Genomic DNA, 20,863 nt, shown 5'->3' with positions numbered 1-20,863 from the left:
TTTTTGTTTATTGCACATATATAAATACTTTCCCTTATGTTTTTCAAACATTATAAAGCCAAATGGTAGAAAAGCATATTTAAAAATGTTAAACTGTTTTTTTTTTATTTAAGTATTCAATTGTCAGCAGCGTCTATGACTATTCGTAAATAATTTTTGATCCAATAAAATAATGTAACTAAGGATAACTGTGAAACTTCTTAGCTATATTTTTTTTTAGAATTTTTGTGACAATTGTTTAAACAAAATCATCATTATGTTATATTCAAATATTTAATATGTATTATAATACATATCAATTGATGGACAAGAAACCTGGTAATACCTCAAAAAATTTAGTTTCTTTAAGTTCCAGTGGAAAGACACTCGATATGTATTCCAAAGCTTTAAACATAGCATACCATGCCACATAATCAATTTCGTATTCTAAATATTTTGCAATATTCCAGAAAATGGAGAAATTGAGTTTATTTATTATCATAAAGTGAAAAGCGTCATTAATAATTTGAGCACGATTGAGAACGGGTATTTTCTTAAAAGATTGATCACGGAGGTTTAGATAATTTGAAATTTTTATCCAATTTGTATCTTCGTAATTCACGCGATAGTATCCTGTTGAATAACAAATGAATTTTTTGGATTATTCTTTTTTCTAATGGATATTTATTAAAACACCAAAATATTTTCAAGCATATACCTATATGTATATACATATACATATATGTATATATTGTCTTTTACATATAAATGTATAAAAAATTTATTAAAAATTAGAAGTAATGTAAATAGAAATGCAAATTGTAGAGTTTTTATTAATTTGCACCAATATAAATTGTATAATAAATTATAGCAAATTTTTAATTTAATATAAAATTTTATTTAAAATTAAATTAATTTTTACTTCTATTTGTGAAGAATTCATTGCATATATCATGGCTAACAAATCGTGTATAAATATTTAAATTTATTACGAAAGAATTATTTTATAAACGGTTTTTATACAATAATTAATTAATTAATTAATTTTATATTAATAATTATAATAGAATATCTTAAATCATAATTTACAATATACTATTATATTTCATATAGCAGATAAAATACTTAAAATTTTTATAAAATAATACGGATAGATTAATATAAAATGTTAATTATGTAGAATACACAAAGAAATGAAAAATAATAAATTGAATAATATTTACCAATTTGTTGTAGATTGGCTATCATTTTCTTTGTAACCTAAATAAAATTGAGTAGACTCATCATGTTCGTTTAGCCAGAAAGAAGTGCTACAATTGCTAAATCGCATTAATTAAATATACATATATTGGAATGTTAAATGTTCTGTGTTTTAAAAAATAAGGGAAAGGCAAAAAATATATTAATCAAAAATAATATCATGTATTTCAAAAATAAGATGTATTTATAAAAATAACAAATAATTATATATTAACAAAAGTTAAATAAAAATTTTAATTACAAATTTATCAAGAAAACTAATATAAACTAGTGCAGTTTTTATGTTGTGTTTCAGCGTAATTTAAGTTATGTTAAAAATTAAAAATGCTAATGAATATAATATATCATATCTATTAACATTTTTGCGATTTTAATAATACATATTAATTTAACATTAAATTAATAATATCTATATTAATATATCTATACATACATACAAAATCATATATTAAAATATAATCTCTAATCTTAATTTTTCAATATATACATATACATATATATATATATATATATATATATATATATAAAAGTGTGTGTGTGTGTATAAATATATATATATATATATATATATAGTATATGTATATATGTTTGCATGTATGTATAAGTATATATGAATATGTGTAGATATATAATTTATTTTTAATTATTAATATAATATTTTAACTATAAAAATATTAAAAACAAATTAAAAATGTTAAAAAAATATAATATATTTTAAAACAGTTTTTAACAGAAATAGAAAGTAAATAATAAATTAAAAAATAATATACTTAATTATTAAAATGAAAATTTTATATATATTGCACAAACAAAAAAACTAATTTAAAGTCGATACGTTTTTTAGTGTATTAATAATATTTGACATATTTGTTTTCTATATTAGATACGTCTTTAAAATTAGATAGAGGCATAAATTTCGTTTGCGTGAGTAGCTATATGATTTAACTGTTTCTTAGTTCATAAAAAGAACGTCGCAAAACATATATTCTCAAGTATTAAATTATAAATTTGAATACATTATTAATAACTTGATTATAACAATAATATGATAAGTAATCACCAACATATTGAAAATTTTTATAATATAAATAAATCCTTGCACGTCCATGATACAAAACACATCTGCGCACTTTATTTTCATTCCTTTTCAATTTTTATCTTCTTTCTTAGGGCAAAATATTTGTACATATTTATTTAGATTTTTTATTTCGGCACGACGTATTTTTATCTTTTCATCAATTTTTAAATATTCTGCTCTGCTTCTCTAAAACAAATTAAATCAAATTTTATAGCAATAACTAACAATTTATATAGTAATAATAAAATATAATGGACAAGTAATAATAATAAGAAAAAACTTAAATAATATTAAAGTTTATTGCATGTATATTAATGAAAAATTATATATATTTCCACGTAAATATCATTGCGATAAGAATAGACTTTTAAATTTATGCTTAAATTTAAATAGTAATTTATCAAAATTGATATTATTATATGAAATTTAAATTTCTGTTATATGTAATATTAATGTATATATTCTTCTTAAAATAAAATTTGGTCTTAAATTGATAAAATTTACAAAATTTTCCAGCAGAAAATTTTCATCAAGTAAAATATGGATAATGTTGGGTAATTATGCAGAATTATTACGGTACAATTATAAGGTAAAGTCTTATTTATGTCATCCTAGAAAACTATAAAGAATTTAGATTCATATAGACATTATTTAAATAACGCGTGTCTACGTTAATTTTTATTCAAAAAGTTCAAAAATATGGGGTAATTAGTTGTACTAATTTATTCTCACTTTCAAAGTATCTAATGCGACTTAACTTGTCATCTTCAACATAATTTCGACAAAATAAACTATAAATTACAAAATTATACAGTTTATACAAAAATAAAAAAGATTAATAATAAAATTAATAATTAAGTATATACGTATATATACATTTATGTGTATGTTTTCTATTAAATATATTGTATATTGTATACCATAATAGTTTGATTAAAAAATCTTACTTTATGTTCTTCAGAGTATATATTTGTGCTATTATTTCTTTTTGTATCTTCAACTTTCATAATTATTGAATGAAAAGAAATCCTACCATTATATATGTTATCCGTGATGTAATCGTGTAACTAAAACAGATTATTTTTTTATTTTTTATTAATAAGTAGTAATTCAACTATGTCCCATACCTAAGAATCATATTTAACGTCGATGAGATCATAAAATATTTACCTCGTCAAGTTGTTGTTCTGTATACAAATGGTTAATAATAACAGTGAATGTTACAATTCTGCTGATTCCGCTATAAAAAAAAAGAAACAGGAAATTTATGCATAAAAAGCTTTCATATTTGTAATTAAAGAGGGAGTATATTTATAAAGAAAAATATTACTTTTTTTACCTGGATATTGTTCTAATATTAAATAATAAATGTTGACGTATATATTGGTTGGCTACATGTTTTGCAATAGTAGAAAGAAAGTTCTTAGCTACTTGCAACCTTAAATAATAATCTTCCGGATTTGCATTTGTAAAATTTGTTAATGTAGATAAATAGGTTATAAGGATAGGAACATTTTGAGCACAAGCCAAGAAACTCGAAATTTCATGATCAGCGTTGTTCATCCACATATTATAGACTTTCGTCCAAAGAGAGTTTGACCCTGACATAGCTAAACCATTACAGAATGTCCATTTCTTCCACCATGGCTTAATTCTATAAAATTGAAAAAAATAAAATTCCGTTATAAAAGTTTAATATATCGTCTTGTTGAATAATTGAACAATTTATCTAAAACACTTGTATAAAATATAAGTAATTAGAGTTAAATGTACAGTATGAGAAAAATTACTTGTTCGTTTTAGGATTATCAAGATGTTCTCTTAATATACTGTTGGCTCTTGCTAAACATAATTGGTGACCAAATAAACATGTCCATTTTACAACTTCTTCCCTTAAACAACTAGTAAGCTTATCCTCGTCAGGTGTTTCTGTATATTTGATATTTAGTACCAACATTTTATGCATCATATTCCGCACTTTTGTCTGAAAATTGTTAAATAATAAAATTTTATATTGATTTTTGTTACTAAAATTATTACTTATTCTAAAACTCTATAAATTATATTATCAGACTATATATACAGGGTGTCCCCGATTTTTCCTCAGCAAAAATGTCGAGAGAGGCTATTATTTTTTGCTAGTTCTCAATTTTTGCCATCATGTATTTTTGCAACTAAACCGTAAATTAAAATTCTATTAAAGTAAACTCTACTTGAAATTAATCGAAGAATGTGACTTCGTTATATTTTATTTCCACAAAGCTTAGTTTGCAAAAGACCCTTTATTTTCAATCACTTATAACTGGGAAATTGGTGCCTCGACATTTTTACTGAGGAAAAATCATCTCTAAATGATTCCAGGAACCTGCCAATAACAGATATACCACTAAATCTGGGACATCCTATATATATATATATATATATATATATATATATATATATTGTATAATTTACAAGTTAGATAGATAAAGATAGATACCTTATTCTATATAAATAAGTGTATGCGCGCATATATATAAATATATATATAATAAATAATATAAAATATACATAAATATACATAAAACATTTTTTTAATTTCTAATTTGTAACTAAATATTATTAAAATTTAATCTTCTTGCTATAAATATTTTAATTTTAGAAATTATTTAATAACAATAACAATTATTTTATATGTAATACATTTACACCTAATTTGTATTGCTGTAAATTTGTATTAATAATTACCGCGGTAGAATTAACTCTTTCATCGTATTTAGCAAGTAAAAAAATGCTCGACATATATTCTAGAGCTTTGAACATAGGATGCCATGCCACATAATCTAGCTCTCGACGTAGATAATACACGAGATTCCAGAATTTGGAGGGATTAAGTTGATTTGCTGCCATTAAATGATACGCGTCAGTGATAAGTTGGGCACGGTTGAGAACGTGTATCTTTTTATATTTCCAAGACTTTAAGAATTTCGTAATTCTGTGCCAATTTTTATCATCATAATTCACGCGACAATATTCTGTCAAAAAATAATAAAATTTTATTTATTCCTTTTATTTATTCTTTATTATTGGATTAATTATAAAAAATATCTGTAAATATCTCTATATTATTTTCATTTTTTTTTTTTTTTTCAAAAAATGTGTAAAAAGTATAAGTACGAAGTAGAAGAATAATATTTACCAGTTTGTTGTAAGTTGAATATTATCCAATCAGTGCTATTTAAATCCGAAATCTTAATACGTGCTTCTTGCGTCTCTGCCGCATTGTTGATTGGTAGCCAAATATCAGGCACAGTATTGTCAAAGTCTAAACGTGTTTGCGTAGTATAAGTCACAGGAATATACAAATTAGCCTTTGTTGTATTGAGAATTTCTATCGTGACTATATTTGAAGACGCGCCTGCAGAATAATTTCGCGTCACGTTTAACACATAAAGTTTTTGCTCCATCCAAAACCTGTAGTACCCTGTTTTTCTCATTTTGGAATCAAAATCTTCTTGCGTTAGTGGCTTCTGTTGCAGTCCAGAAACATAAGCATTTTTCATAACTGTCCAGAAGTCGTAGTTATTCTTCCAGCGATATGTACTAAAATTGTAAATTCTATCATTGTTGACAATCAATATTACATAAAAAATTGTATTAAAAGATATAAAACTATTATTAGACAGTCAAAACCACACAAAAGATTGCATCGCAAGATAGAAAACTATATTATTTAATTTATATTTGCTTATTGTTTACACACGCATGCGTGCTCATGTTGAGTATGTGTACGTAATTTTGAATACAATATAGTTTACTTTAAATTACACTTTACATAATGATATAAGTAAGGAATGACTCGAGATTTATTTTTATTGAAATTTATTATTGGGTAATAAAAAATCGTGACAGAGCATAAAGAAACATTTAATAAAAACTTAAATTATTATTATTAATATACTTAATTCTATTGCATTTAATTATTTTATTATAGTATATCACTTACTGGTCATTAATACATAAAGACATAGTGTACCACAATGATTTCTTGCCAAGTGCGTGTTGTATCATACGCAAAAGAACGGCACCTATAACGTGAAAAAACATATGATTTAGTAAAAGTATAATTATGAGCTCGTGTTCTTTTTATAAGCATAATTAATTAAAAAGTACATATTAATAAATTAATTACAATATTGAGAGACATACAAAAGTTTCCTTCATAACATTTATGTTCACAATTATTTAAGGATAAGTCTTAATTATACAATTCTTAATTTACATAATCATACCTTTGAGAGAAGGCAATATTTCAAGAGAAAAGTTATTGTTTTGTGACGTAAAATTATTATAATCAACATCCAAGCGAAAAACTTCATGTTGAATTTGTACCACGAATAAATCCATCATCCGAATATTTTCAAAAAATTTCTGAAAAAATTTTGATAGTATTATATCAATATATATATATATATATATATATATAAAATTGCGAAAATAATATTTGCATTAACAATAAACGCTTATACTGCTGCTCCTTTTTGTTAAAATAGAATTACTTTTTATCTTAAACTTCCAAAAATGTAAGATATTACTAAAATAAGATATTACTAAAATAATATGCATTATTTAATATTAATTATTTTTAAAACTATTTAGAAAAATGTCTTTTTTATTACAAACTTTATTTCTCTCTCCGTATCATTTCAATTTAAATCTATATTTTACATAAATGCCAGTTTTTAACTAATAATCTCTTTATTACACTTTAAATTAATAAAAATATAAAAATGTCAAAAATAATCAGTATTCTAATTTTAACAAATAAAAAAAGTTTAAAAATATGTAAAAATTTGTTCAATTATTGTCATATATCAACAAGTATTTCGCATACTGATTAACATTTTTAAAGATATAAAAATTACCTTATTGATGACATACATTCCAAAGTATGAAACAAAAGCTTCGTATAACCACGGGGTGTTACACAAAGATGTATTAAATACATTAGGAAACCATACTTGTGCCATTTTGTGTCCTACTAAACGAGTTATTTTGATTTTGGTCGCAAGTGGATCTAAGCTTTCATCATACATAATATCTGATTCTCTAAAAATTGTTTTAAAATAATTTACAATTAATTGTATTGCGTGCATATGTGTGTACAGTATAATGTATGTGTACGTACATGTGTAAATCTTTATATGTATATATTTAAATAATATTACTTTTTGTTTGTAATTTTTATAAAAACATCAAATTACTTTTTAATAAATATTGAAAATGAATATAATAAATAATAAATAAAAGAATAAATTTAATAAATGAATGAATTCAATAAATTTTGCATAAAATAAAAAATACAATTTGTAGAAATAAAAATTTGTTCTTATTATTTGATGCAAGTAATATGATGTAAACATTGTTATACAAAAGTGCAGAATTATGTTTTGCATACTACAATGATATTTTTTATTGTAATTGATATAAGTGCAAAAATATTTTTAATTTTTAAATTCTTGAATGTTCCAAAATTATGATTTTTAATAAAAATATATGATTTTTATTGTGCAAATTCAAGAATAAAAATACGCAATTTTATAAATCTTGGTCTATTTCAACGAATTGTGTATTTTTTATATGTATAATGATTAAAGATATATTATTTATCTTTACTCATACATATATATTTACCTATAATAAATAAGTCCCATATTTATCACATCTCGATCATGGAAATTCCGAATTATAACATGATTCACTTTCGAATTTATTGTTGAGTTACTCCAATCATTTTGTAAATTTTGCGTGAAAAAATTAATAACTCCATGTGCATACGAGATGTAAGGTGAGCATACAGATCTGCACCATATTGTGATATTATCCACTTTACTATATATATCGAGTAAGTTCATTCTCTTACTTATAATAACCACAGCCACGAGATAAGTGGGCATTAAAGGAGTGGTGTTAAAATGTGTCCACAACATGCCATTTTCAATTAGTTTCTGTCTTTTCACTGGCATATTTGATAAAACTTTGTAATTTCGATGGTGTACTACAGAAATATTAAAGGTTGCATGAAATGATGGTTCGTCCCAACATGGAAATATTTGTCGGGCACCATATCTCTCAAAATCCGATGCAGTCAACCTATTTTAAGAATAAAAATTAGCTAATAATATATTATTGTTTTATGCAAATATTAACATATAGTAAAAATTAGAGAATACAAAAAATATTTTTACCTACATTTATTGATATATTATTATTATATTAAATATTATTATATATGTTATTATTATATTAAATACTGTTTAATACTAAGTATAATATAAATTGCTTTTTATATATCTTAATTATTAAATGCACAACATTTTTTTATGTGACAATTTGTTACACAAAAATAATAATAATTATATAATACTATATATAATAATAATAATAATATATATTTTATATATATATATATAATATACTATATATAATAATTATATAAAATAATATAAATTTAATGTAATATGTATTTAACATTTTAGCAGATACTAACGCAATATTTTCATATTTCTTTTTGTTGAAAATTCTAATTCCTTCGTAATTATCCATAGTACCCATAAATTTCATATTTAGAATGTAATGGCCCGATAATATCTTATTCGTAAAATAAAGATGGAGAATATCCGTTTTATTCACATTGAAATATTTTGGTTTATAAACATTAATTTCTTTATTTTCATCAGATGTTTCTAAATAGTCAATTAGGACAATATCCATTACGCATAGTTTATCTGAATACAAATTTATATTATACGTTGGTTCATGAATTCTGATGCTGACATTGCATTCGCCATAGAATTTATTATCGTTAATGTATGTTGCAAACTTGATATTATAATGTTCTGGTGTTACATCTTTCTTTAACCCGATCGAAACTTCAGCGACAACAAGAGTTGTGACGATGAATATCAAACTGCTACTTAGTAACAGTTTTAAATATGCCATGTTAATTTTTACTTCAGATATCCTGCAAAAACATTTCGTGATTCTAAAATTACAAACAAAAAATCATAATGCAGCACAGTACTTTCTATCATAATTATATACACACAAGAAGGAGAGATTATATACATATAGAAAAAATATTAAAACCACTTTTACTAATAAAATGACTTGTATAAAAAATTGTTAAATTTTTGTGCGTGACATTTTCTATTTTTCTGATATCTGTGTATATACATATTTCTGATAATGTGATGAAATAATAATCATTTTATTAATTTAGTATTATTAAATTAAAAATATAAGAAAATCTATTAAAAATATATATTAAAATCTAATAAAACTTTACTCTCAGCTTTAACGGAAAATCGCGTTCGATTTGTAACAAATCAACTATCCTTATCAATATTTATTTTTATATGTGTTTTGAAAGTCATACGTTGTATATTTTGTTTTGTTTATCTCTATCAATATTTTTATATTATATGATCTCTATCATTTACTTTAAATTAAGCACGATTATTTAGTTTAGATTTATTATGATATATATATATATATATATATATATATATATATATTACATTTAACGACAAACGTATTATCATACACTTGTTTTAAGTTCAATGTAAATTTAAAAATTATACAATAAATGCGTAGTGGTCTGGAACGGAGAGAATACTTATATAGAATATACATTTCATATAAATTAGCAATATATATTTCTTATAGATTAATAGATGATAGCAAATACACATTTAGAACATAATATTTAGTATTTTTGATATAAAGTCGATGCTACACGCATTTCAAATAATCTCTCTGCTAAAACTGTCAAAGTTAACTTTGGAAAATAAAATTATGCTAGTCTTTTACTTGTATATTAGAATAATTTAAAGAATTATTCTTTGATTTATATTTTTTAATGTTTTATATATTTAATGATATGATATGTATATGTGTTCTATTTCTAATAACTCACCTGGTATATGTAACATATATAAGATTTTATGCCACAATTTGTATTACGCAAGTACACAAGCGTCCGCTCGATTCCTTGTAAAAATTGGCTGCGATATAAATGAATCTATCGTCACTATCTATATAATATTGAAAGAATATACACATTCGCGATCTTACTACTTCGAAAGATCATCGAGAATTACCAGTGTGCTCGACATGACATTATAAATACACGTTATGTTATGTCAACAAATTTTAGGGACGTCAGCCGATTGCTTGTTTTAATCGATAAAGATATAAGATATTATCAGATGTTAGCACATGAAAAATTTGTATATATAATAGAAATTTTTAGCAATTTATTTCAAAATGCATGCAGTGATTTAAAAAGATTATTTTAGAATTTAACTGTTTTAATATGCACTTATATAAATCTTTTTATCGATTTTATATCATATTGTCTGTTTCAAAATTAGAGAATTTATATATAAATAAAAAAAAAATTATGTTTCAAAAGCAGTCTCTAATGACAGACATAATGAATTATAATTTTGGCATATATTATTCTTATATTAGTATTTACAAATAATATCGACACATGTTAACGCATAAGATATTACATAGGAAAAATTTGTATCTTATACAGATGGCAAATCTATTATAAAAATTTATCAAGGTTTTTACATGACAATAACCTACTTTCTTTACTCGTTAAATATCTTCTAGAAGTAAATATTGTAAATGTTAATAATATAATTTACATTGTTTAAATATATACTTAAAGTATTATACATATTCAAAAAATAAAGTAAAGGCAAAAAATATATTAACCAGAAATATTATTAGCCATTTTAAGAATAATATGTATTTAAAAACAAAATATAATACATAATAACCTACGGTTGGCGGCAGTTGGGAGTAAAAAAATACAATGTTAACGAAAGTTAAACAAAAACTTTATTTACAAATTTATCAAGTATAATATAATATAAATTTACATCGTACTTAAGTATCAGCGTAATTTATGTTATGTTAAAAATTTTAAAAATGCTAATGAATATAATATATCACAGAGATATCATATCTATTAACATTTTCGCGATATTAGCAATATATATTAATTTAACATTATATTAATAATATCGATATTAATATATCTATGTACACATGCACAATTATATATTAAAATATTGTCTCTAATTTGTATTTTTTTAATATATACATATATTCATATATTCATATATGTGTATATATGTATATATATATATATATATATATATATATGTATATATAAAATATATGTATAAATGTATGCATGCATGAGTATATATGAGTATGTATGAATATACGTATAGATATTAATATATATTAATTTATTTTTAATTATTAATATAGTATTATTACTATAAAAAAATTAAAAATAAATTTAAAAAATGTTAGAAAGAATATAATACATTAAGAAACATTTTTAACAGTAACATTTTAATAATAAATTAAAAATTATATACTTAATTATTAAATTGAAAATTATATTGCACAAACAAAAAACTAATTTAAAGTTGATACATGGTACGTCTATGAGTGTATTAATGATAATTGACATATTTCTATCCTATACCAGTATACCAGATTCTATGTCTTAAAAATGAGATAAAAGTATAATCTTTCGATTGCGTAAATAGATATATGATTTAACTGTTTCTTGTTTATAAATAAAAACGTTGCATCTTCTAAAGTTTCAATTGTAAACTTGAATGCATCATTAATACACGTAATAATAATATAATAAGTAATAACTAATATAATTGAAAATTTTTATAATATAAATAAATACTTGTACACGCATGATATGAAACTCGTCTGCGCGCTTTATTCCATTTCCATTAATATGATTTAGGGATAAATATTTTTATATATTTATTTAGATTCTTGATTTCGGCACGACGTATCTCCATCTTATTCTGAATTTTTTCAAATATTACTTTGGGTCTCTAAAACAAATTATATTAAAGTTTATAGCAATAATTAATAATATAGTAATAATAAGATATAATGGACAAGTAATTGTAACAGTGAGAAAACTTGAATAATATTAAAGTTTATTGCATATAGTATATTGGCGAAAGATTATAATTCCATGTAAACATCATTGCGATAAGAATAGATTTTTAAATTTATGCTTGAATTTAAATTGAAATTTATCAATATTATGGAATTTAAATTTTTATTATATGTAATATTAATATATTCTTCTTAAAATAAAATTTGGTCTTAAATTGACAAAATTTACAAAATTTTCCAGTGGAAAATTTTTATCAAATAAAATATTGTCGGATATTGTCGAATATAATTACGGAGAATTATTACGGTACAATTATAACGTAAAGTCTTGTTTATGTCATCTTAAAAAACTATACAAAATTTAGATTTATATATAAGCATTATTTAATTAATGTATGTTAATGTTAATTTTTATTCAAAAAGTTTCAAAACTTAGGGTCATCAGTTGCAAACTAATTTATTCTCACTTTCAAAGTATATCTAATGCGATTTAACTTATCATCTTCAGCGTAATTCCAAAAAAATAAACTACAAAATATAGTTTATATAAAAATAAATAAGATAAATAATAATAAAATTAATAAATAAAGTTATAATATATATATATATATATATATATATATATATATATGTTTATGTTTTATTACTTTTTATTTTTATATTTCTATTTTTTGATTATTTTATAAATATATATAGGTATATAACATTTTAATTGAAAAATCTTACTTCATTTATTTGATGTGATATAGGTATGTTATATCGATCATTTATTTTATCTTCTTGAGCATTTATCATTTCCTTCACTTGATCATACATGTAATCTATGATAAAAGTGTAGAACTAAAACAGATTATTTTTTAATTTTTCATTAGTAAGTAGTAATTTAACTGTGTTCCATAAAAATCTTATTTAAAGTAGATGAGTTTACAAAATATTTACATCGTCAAGTTGTTCCTTTGTATATAAATGGTTAATGATAACAATTATTGTTGCAATTTCACCGATTTCTCTATATAAAAAAAAATCAGATAATGTATGTATATGAAGCTTTCATATTTGTAATTAAGAGAAAGAGAGAGAAAGTAGCGGATATTTATAAAGAAAAATATCAGTTTTTACCTGGGTATTATTTTTTCAAAATTATTTAATACATGTTCAAATATAGCAGCGGTGGATACATGTTTTGCAATAGTAGAAAGAAAATTGTTAGCAACTTGTAACCTTAAATAATAATATTTGGACATGTGTTTAGTCATAAAACCATTTAAGAAGTCTAAATACTTTGTGATGATATTAACATCTTCAGCACAATCCAGAGAGAAGAAACTCGAAATTTTATAATCAGAGTTTTTCCTCCACATATCATAGACATTATTCCAAAGAGAGTTTGAACTTGACACTAAACCATTACAGAATGTCCATTTCTTCCACCCTGGCAGAATTCTATAAAATTCCAGGGAAAATAAAATTTTGTTATAAAAGTTTAATATATCATATTGTCGATTAATTGAACAATTCATCTAAAACATTCTATAAAATATAAGTAATCAAGATTAAATATGCTATATGAGAAAAGTTACTTGTTTGTAAGATTAGAAATAGCTGTTTGTAATAAACTGTTGGCGTTTTTTAAACACTTCTCGTCACCAAGTAAACATGCCCATTTTTCAGTCTCTTCCTCGAAACATTTTAAAGTCTTATCTTGTAGGGGGTAATTGTAAGGATTATTTTTGAATTTAATATGTTTTTCTTTAGCTTCATATATTATAGATCGTATCTTTGTCTAAAAATGGTTAAATAATAAAATCTTATATTGACTTTTGTAACTATAAATCCTAATTTATCCTACCCTAATTTTTTTACAGAATTCGATTCTTCGTAATTTTTAGCATAAAGAATTATATAAGTATAAGATGGTCTAAAAGGAAATAAGTTACGAGATAATTTATACTTTAATTTGACCTAATTTTACATAAACTATGAAATATTTAGTAAAGTATTCATTTTCATATGATCTTACCTCAATATTTTATCTCAATTAGTGTAAAGAAAATACATAGTTATTTGTAAAAAAAAATATGTGGATACTTGTTGCAAATTACATACTTTTTCATAAAAACATCTCTATATTTTCTTTAATTCCTGCCATTATTTTGTGCATAAAAGTAGATTAAGCTAAGATCCATCAAAAAATAAATATTTTAAGAAATATTTCATAATTTATGTAAGATTATGTCAAATTAAAATACAAAATATTTCGTAAATTACTTAAAATCTGTAAATAGATATTTTTTAACCCTACAATTTTTATCTAAAATTTTTTTTCTAAAATGCATTTTTTATGAGATATTCGATGACCGTTCCAGACTTTTAATACACGTTATATATTAAATATGTAAAATACATAAATATATATAAAAAAAACTCTCTTTCTTTCTAATTTTAATCTAAATATTATTATTAAAATTTTATTTTTTCGCTATTTAATTTTTAGCATTTATTTACAAACAATAGCATGATTATTTTACATACATATATACCTAATTTTTATCGACTGGAAATTTGTATTAATAATTACCGTGGTAGAATTAACTCCTTCATCGTATTTAGCAAGTAAAAAAATGCTCGACATATATTCTAGAGCTTTGAACATAGGATGCCATGCCACATAATCTATCTCTTGACGTAGATAAGACACGAGATCCCAGAATTTGGAGGGATCGAGTTGATGTTCTACCATTAAATGATACGCATCAGTGATAAGTTGGGCCCGATTGAGAACATGTATATTTTTATAATCCTTAGAGTTTAAATACTCTATAATTTTGTCCCAGTTTCCTTCATCATAATTCACGCGATAATATCCTGTCAAGAAACAATAATATTTTATTTAGTTCTTTTATTTTTTTTTTCTTATTATTGGATTTAATAAAAAAATATCTCTATATTACTTCTTTTTCTTTCTCGACTACTTTTTTCAAAAAATTTATAAAAATACAAGTATAAAAAGTACAAAAAATAATAGATTTTTCTATAACAATACATGTTATAATTTATTATTGTTGTTTAATATTGTATTTATAATATACACAATTCAATATTATTTTAAATTTATAGATGAATCAAAATTTATATCCTTTATATTTAAGTTTTAAATGGTAATAAATATTTGTATAATAAATGATGTAAAATGTCTTATGTCACACGCATATTTTACATGAGTCTGTAATACATTATTTTCAAATATAAAAAGAAAAATGTAAAATAATGTGACATTTAATTATTTAGAATATTCATATTCATTTATTTACATATAAAAGAATTATATAAACGAATTTTTAGAAGTCAATATATTTACCAGTTTGTTTTAAATTGAATATTATCCAATCAGTGCTGTTGAAATCCGAAATATTCTGAATGTGTGCTTTGTTCGCCTTATTTGCCTCGATAGTTAGCCAAGTAGCGGGCTCAGTATCGTTAAAGTTTAAACGTGTTTCCGTAGTATAAGTCACAGGTACAATCAGATCAGTCTCTGTTGTATTGAGAATTTCTATCGTGACTTCATTTATAGCCGTGTCTGCATCATAGTTCCGTGTCACTTTTAGCACAAAAAGTTTTTGCTTCACCCAAGATCTCATTTGCTTTGCTTTTTCTATTTTGGAATGAAGCTCTTCTTGAGATGGCACCTGTTCAAAATTATTAGCAGTCGCCAAAACTGTCCAGAAATCGTAGTTATTCTCCCAATAATATGAACTAAAATGATAAAATTTAAATTTTATCATTGTTGACAGTCAACACTGCTTAAAAAATTACATTAAAAGATGTAAAACTATTATCGGCCATTCCAAACCGCATAAAAGATTGCATCACAAGATAGAAAACTATTATTTAATTTATATTTGCTTGTTTACAGACGCGCATATGCTCATGTTTGTGTTTGTGAATGTACAAGTAATTTTTTTTTTTAATACTAATAGAATTTACTTATTTTAAATTATAATATTTTAAGGAATGACTCGAGATTTTTGTTTATTTAAGTTATTATAAATAAGTTGACATATGCATTTATGTATAAGCATTTAGAATAATTTAAACATTTAATTAATATTATATACTTAATAAATAAATAGAACAGTTATAGAACAAAATAAAAAATTAGATTAAATTATAATAAGAAAAAAAAAAACAAGAAAATATAAAATGTGCAAAGAGTAGTAAAAGCAGGAAATATAGAGAAGAAATAAATGAATAAAAATTTAGAAAGAGCCTGTAAATAGATATGTATATATATGGATATGTAGATATTAATTTTCATATATAAAGTGGCAAACAGAAAGAGAATGAGCAACTATAAATCAACAAACAAAAAATAAAAAAGATTTAAAAATAGATAATAGATGTAGTCAATAATATATATTATTTATGAAGTAATCCACCCAAATTTTCAAAGTTTTCCTATCACAAGAAACCAAAAGTCAACGCCAAAATCATAAAATAATTTTTAAAATATGATAATAAAAAAAATATAATGATCAAATCAGAAAATAATCAAAGTCACCAAGAATCACAAGTTTTTTACTAATTTAATTCAGTATTCATCTATAATTTATGGCGTTCGTGCACCCACTGCTCGTAGATGACGAGCTCGATCCTACAACGGAGTGTATCTTGAAAACAAAAAGCCTGCCCATCTTGATCCTGGATTCGTTTTAAAAAGGAAGATTTCTACTTTTTTAAAAATTTTTTTAAAGGAAATCGAAGATATCTAAATTTGAGAAAAATTAATTTTTATTTTGTTTTTTAAAAATCTTAAATAAATTTTTACTTCTTTAAAAAACGGATTTTATAGGATTAAAATACGTAAAAAGACCTTTCTAAACCACATCTTATTTTTTTTAATTGGAGTAGTCTACTGAAAGTTATCAGCGTTTGAAGCGACGCGACGGCCCAAATGATAAAAATTCAAGTCTCCGTTAATAAAGAGCCCGTTGGACGTGAGCCAAAAGATTTGAGCAACAATTTTACTTTTAATTGGACTACAATTTCCGCAACTTTCAGCGTAATTGAAAAACTTTAAAAATTTGGGTGGATTACTTCATAAATAATGCTCTATATATTCTTGGTACAATATATTCCACAATATATATGTTCTTTGTATAAAATTGCATGTAAAACTAATCACAAAAAATCTGCATAACATTTTTATTATTTATTACTTATGAATCTCTAACAATAATTGTATTAAATTAACTTAAATATATGATCTAATAATAATGTTATACTATTATAGCATAAATCACTTACTTGTCCTTCATGCAAAACATATTCAGATCAAGTAACTTATCGCCAATTACGTGATATATCGTACGTAATAGAATGGTTCCTACAAACGTATCATAAAAAAATTAATGAGTAAATATACTTAAAAATACAATTATAAGCTTTTGTCTGCTTTTTATAAGTTTAATTAATTTACTAAAAAAAAAAAAAAAAAAGGACTTATATAGACATATATATAGTATATATGCATATGTATGTATATACATATATGTATAGGTATATATATATATATATATATATACATACAAATATACACGCATATATGCAAAATTAAAATTAATTGCTTATAGTTTTTGAGATATTAAACTGTTAACAATTATGTTAACTAGTCTGGTGGGCTGCTTTGTATATAAAACACACGTGTGTGTGGTGTGTATTTTTTATTGTATAATATTAATTGATAAATTAATAAATAATTAAATTAAAATATAATACATAAATTTTAATAAATTAATTAAAATATTGAAGGACAAGTTTTCTTTATAACATTTATGGTCACAATTTTTCACTAACAATTCTTAATTATACAATTTTTAATTTACATAATCATACCTTTCAAAGGCAATATTTCAAGAGAAAAGTTCTTGTCATGTGACGTAGAAATATTAAAATCAACATCCAAGTGGAAAACTTCATGTTGAATTTTTACCACGAATAAATCCATCATCCGAAAATCAACTTCGAAAGCCTTGTTGAAAAAAATAAAAAAATTTTGATATATCAATGAATTATATCAATATATAAAATTGCGGAAAAAATACTCGCTTTAACAATAAATGCGTTTGCTTTTTTATGTTAAAATAAAATTATTTCTTATCTTAAAACTTCCAAACGTAATAAAATATTACTAAAAATAATATATTTTATTTAATATTAATATATTTCTTCTTCATAGAGGAAGCTTTGTTTTCGTGAAAACATTTTTTTTCAGATTTTATTTTAATTTAAATATACCATTTTAATTTGAGTTTATATTTTATGTAAATGTCGCTTTTTAACTAATAACGTTTTTTATTACACTTTAAATTTAATTAAAATATAAAAATACCATATAATTAGTATTCTAATTTTAATAAATAAAATTAATTAAAAGATATATAGAAATTGTTTTAATTATTGCCATACATCAATAAGTATTTCCCGTACTTATCAACAATTTTAAAGATATAAAAATAACCTCATCAGTGACAAGTATCCCAAAGAATGAAACAAAAGCTTCGTATAACCACGGGGTGTTGCACCAACGTGTATTCAATACATTATAAAAAAGTACTTGTGCTATTTTGTATCCTACTAAACGAGTTATTTCGAATTTGGTCACAACCACATCTGATGTATCATTATAGGTAACATCTGATTCTCTAAAAATATTTCAGAATAATTAACAATTACTTGAATTGCATATATATATATGTGTATGTAAGTGTGTATAGCATATGTATGTGTATAAGTCTCGTTTAATGTATGTTTACTAATTATCTCTTTATATATGTAGAACATTTTATTATATATGTATATGTACATATATATATAAATTATATTTAAATTATCTTATATTATATAAATCAGATTAATGAAGTATATACATACATACGAAATATTTATTATCAGTAAACAGTTAGTTTGTAATTTTCATAAAAATATAAAATTATTTTATTACTTTCTAATAAATATTGAGAATGAATTTAAAAAGTTTTTGCATAAATTAAAGTACGAACTGTATTAAACAATTTGTAAAAATAAAAACGCTTTGTTATTATGTAATACAAATAGTATAATATAAATGTTCAACAAAAGTGGAAAATTATATGTTTTGCTCATGTTGCTATTTTTTATTCTACACGAAAAAAGTACAAAAATATTTTTACAAATATATTCTAAAAGTATATACTTAATTTTTAATAAATATGTATGTTTGTAATTGTGCAATTTCAAATATAAAGATACGCATCTCTACATATCTTACTGTATTTTAACGAATTGTATATCTTTTATACAATAAATGAAAAAATATCCCTTATTATTTCATTTTTACTCATATATACTTACCTATAATAAATAAATCCTAAATTCATTATGTCTTCATCATGGAAATTCTGAATTATAACATGATCCACCTTCGAATTTATTCTTAAATTTTTCCGATTATATAAAAACTGCGTAAAATGTTCAATAACTTGTTGTACATACAATAAGGATTTTAAGTTTTTAGTTCTGTAAAATATATGATTATCTGATGATCGTTGATCAAACACGTTGCGATAATTTAATTTGTTAATTATAACCACGGCCACGAGATAAGTAGGCATCGCAGGAGTGGTATCAAAATGTGTCCACAACATGCCGTTTTCATCTGCTTCTTCTTTCTTCACTGGCATATTTGATAAAACTTTGTAATTGTTATGGTACAGTATAGAAATATTAAAGGTTGTATGAAATGATGGCTCGTCCCAACATGGAAATATTTGTCGGGCGCCATATCTCAAATGGGATACAGCCAACCTGTTATATTATAAAAATAGAAATTAGATAATGATACATATTATTGTTTTATAAACTTAAGTATTAACATATTACAAATTAAAGAATATATAACCGTTGTATACAGAAAATATTTTTATTTAAATGTATTGATATATGTTATTATTATATTAAATACTGTTTAACATTAATTATAAGTACAATATCAATTGCTGTTTATATATTTTAATTTTATTAACTACGCAACAACATTTTTCTATGTGGCAATTGATTACACACAAAGATATTATAACAATTATATAGTTCTTACATGTATTTAATATAATATGTATAATATTTAATATTTTAATAGATACTAACGGAATATTTTCATATTTCTTTTTGTTGAAAATTTTAACTCCATTGTAATCACTCATAGCACCCATAAATTTTATACTTAAAATGTAGTGTCCCGATAATATCTTATTTGTAAAATGAAGATTGAGAATATCCGTATCATTGACATAGAAATATGTTGGTTTAGAAACATTAATTTCTACATTTTTATCAGATGTTTCTAGATTGTCAATTAGGGTCATATCAATTATGTATAGTTTATCTGAATACAAATTTATAATATGCGTTGGTTCATGAACTCTGATACTGACATTGCATTCGCCATAAAATTTATTATCGTTAATGTATGCTGCAAACTTGATATTATAATGTTCTGGTGTTACATCTTTC

The 20,863-nt window shown here is 22.8% G+C and overlaps 2 protein-coding genes across 2 annotated transcripts; both read right to left on the bottom strand.

Moving 5' to 3' along the window:
• Nucleotides 1-295: 295 nt before the first annotated feature.
• On the bottom strand, nt 296-9,298 carry LOC145937434 (aminopeptidase Q-like). The gene is made up of 7 exons (XM_083040453.1): nt 9,108-9,298; nt 8,135-8,449; nt 7,222-7,405; nt 6,589-6,727; nt 6,303-6,384; nt 5,496-5,899; nt 296-612 (listed from the first exon to the last, which is right to left on the bottom strand). The coding sequence occupies exons 1-7, from the start codon at nt 9,296-9,298 to the stop codon at nt 296-298; spliced, it is 1,632 nt and encodes a 543-aa protein (XP_082896579.1).
• Nucleotides 9,299-12,233: 2,935 nt separating this feature from the next.
• On the bottom strand, nt 12,234-18,320 carry LOC145937433 (aminopeptidase N-like). The gene is made up of 7 exons (XM_083040452.1): nt 18,209-18,320; nt 17,621-17,699; nt 15,675-16,069; nt 14,895-15,181; nt 13,897-14,099; nt 13,598-13,759; nt 12,234-12,246 (listed from the first exon to the last, which is right to left on the bottom strand). The coding sequence occupies exons 1-7, from the start codon at nt 18,318-18,320 to the stop codon at nt 12,234-12,236; spliced, it is 1,251 nt and encodes a 416-aa protein (XP_082896578.1).
• Nucleotides 18,321-20,863: the final 2,543 nt, after the last annotated feature.

This window comes from Prenolepis imparis, unplaced genomic scaffold (genome assembly GCF_030444845.1).
Source record: "Prenolepis imparis isolate NDT839.2.m4 unplaced genomic scaffold, iyPreImpa1.0 SCAF_6, whole genome shotgun sequence".
In the NCBI taxonomy this organism is placed as follows: domain Eukaryota; kingdom Metazoa; phylum Arthropoda; class Insecta; order Hymenoptera; family Formicidae; genus Prenolepis; species Prenolepis imparis.
This window is presented reverse-complemented; position numbering and strand designations above follow the sequence as displayed.

Coding starts and splice junctions, on each gene's coding strand:
- LOC145937433 (XM_083040452.1), bottom strand. CDS start 18,320: ATGGATTTATTCGTGGTAAAAATTCAACATGAAGTTTTCCACTTGGAT. Junction 16,070..17,620: donor ATGTTTTGCATGAAGGACAA/GTAAGTGATTTA, acceptor TTATCATTTTAG/TTCATATTATTGGGAGAATA. Junction 13,760..13,896: donor ATTTCTAATCTTACAAACAA/GTAACTTTTCTC, acceptor GGAATTTTATAG/AATTCTGCCAGGGTGGAAGA.
- LOC145937434 (XM_083040453.1), bottom strand. CDS start 9,298: ATGGCATATTTAAAACTGTTACTAAGTAGCAGTTTGATATTCATCGTC. Junction 7,406..8,134: donor GTATGCTCACCTTACATCTC/GTATGCACATGG, acceptor AACAATTTTTAG/AGAATCAGATATTATGTATG. Junction 6,385..6,588: donor AATATTGCCTTCTCTCAAAG/GTATGATTATGT, acceptor TTCACGTTATAG/GTGCCGTTCTTTTGCGTATG.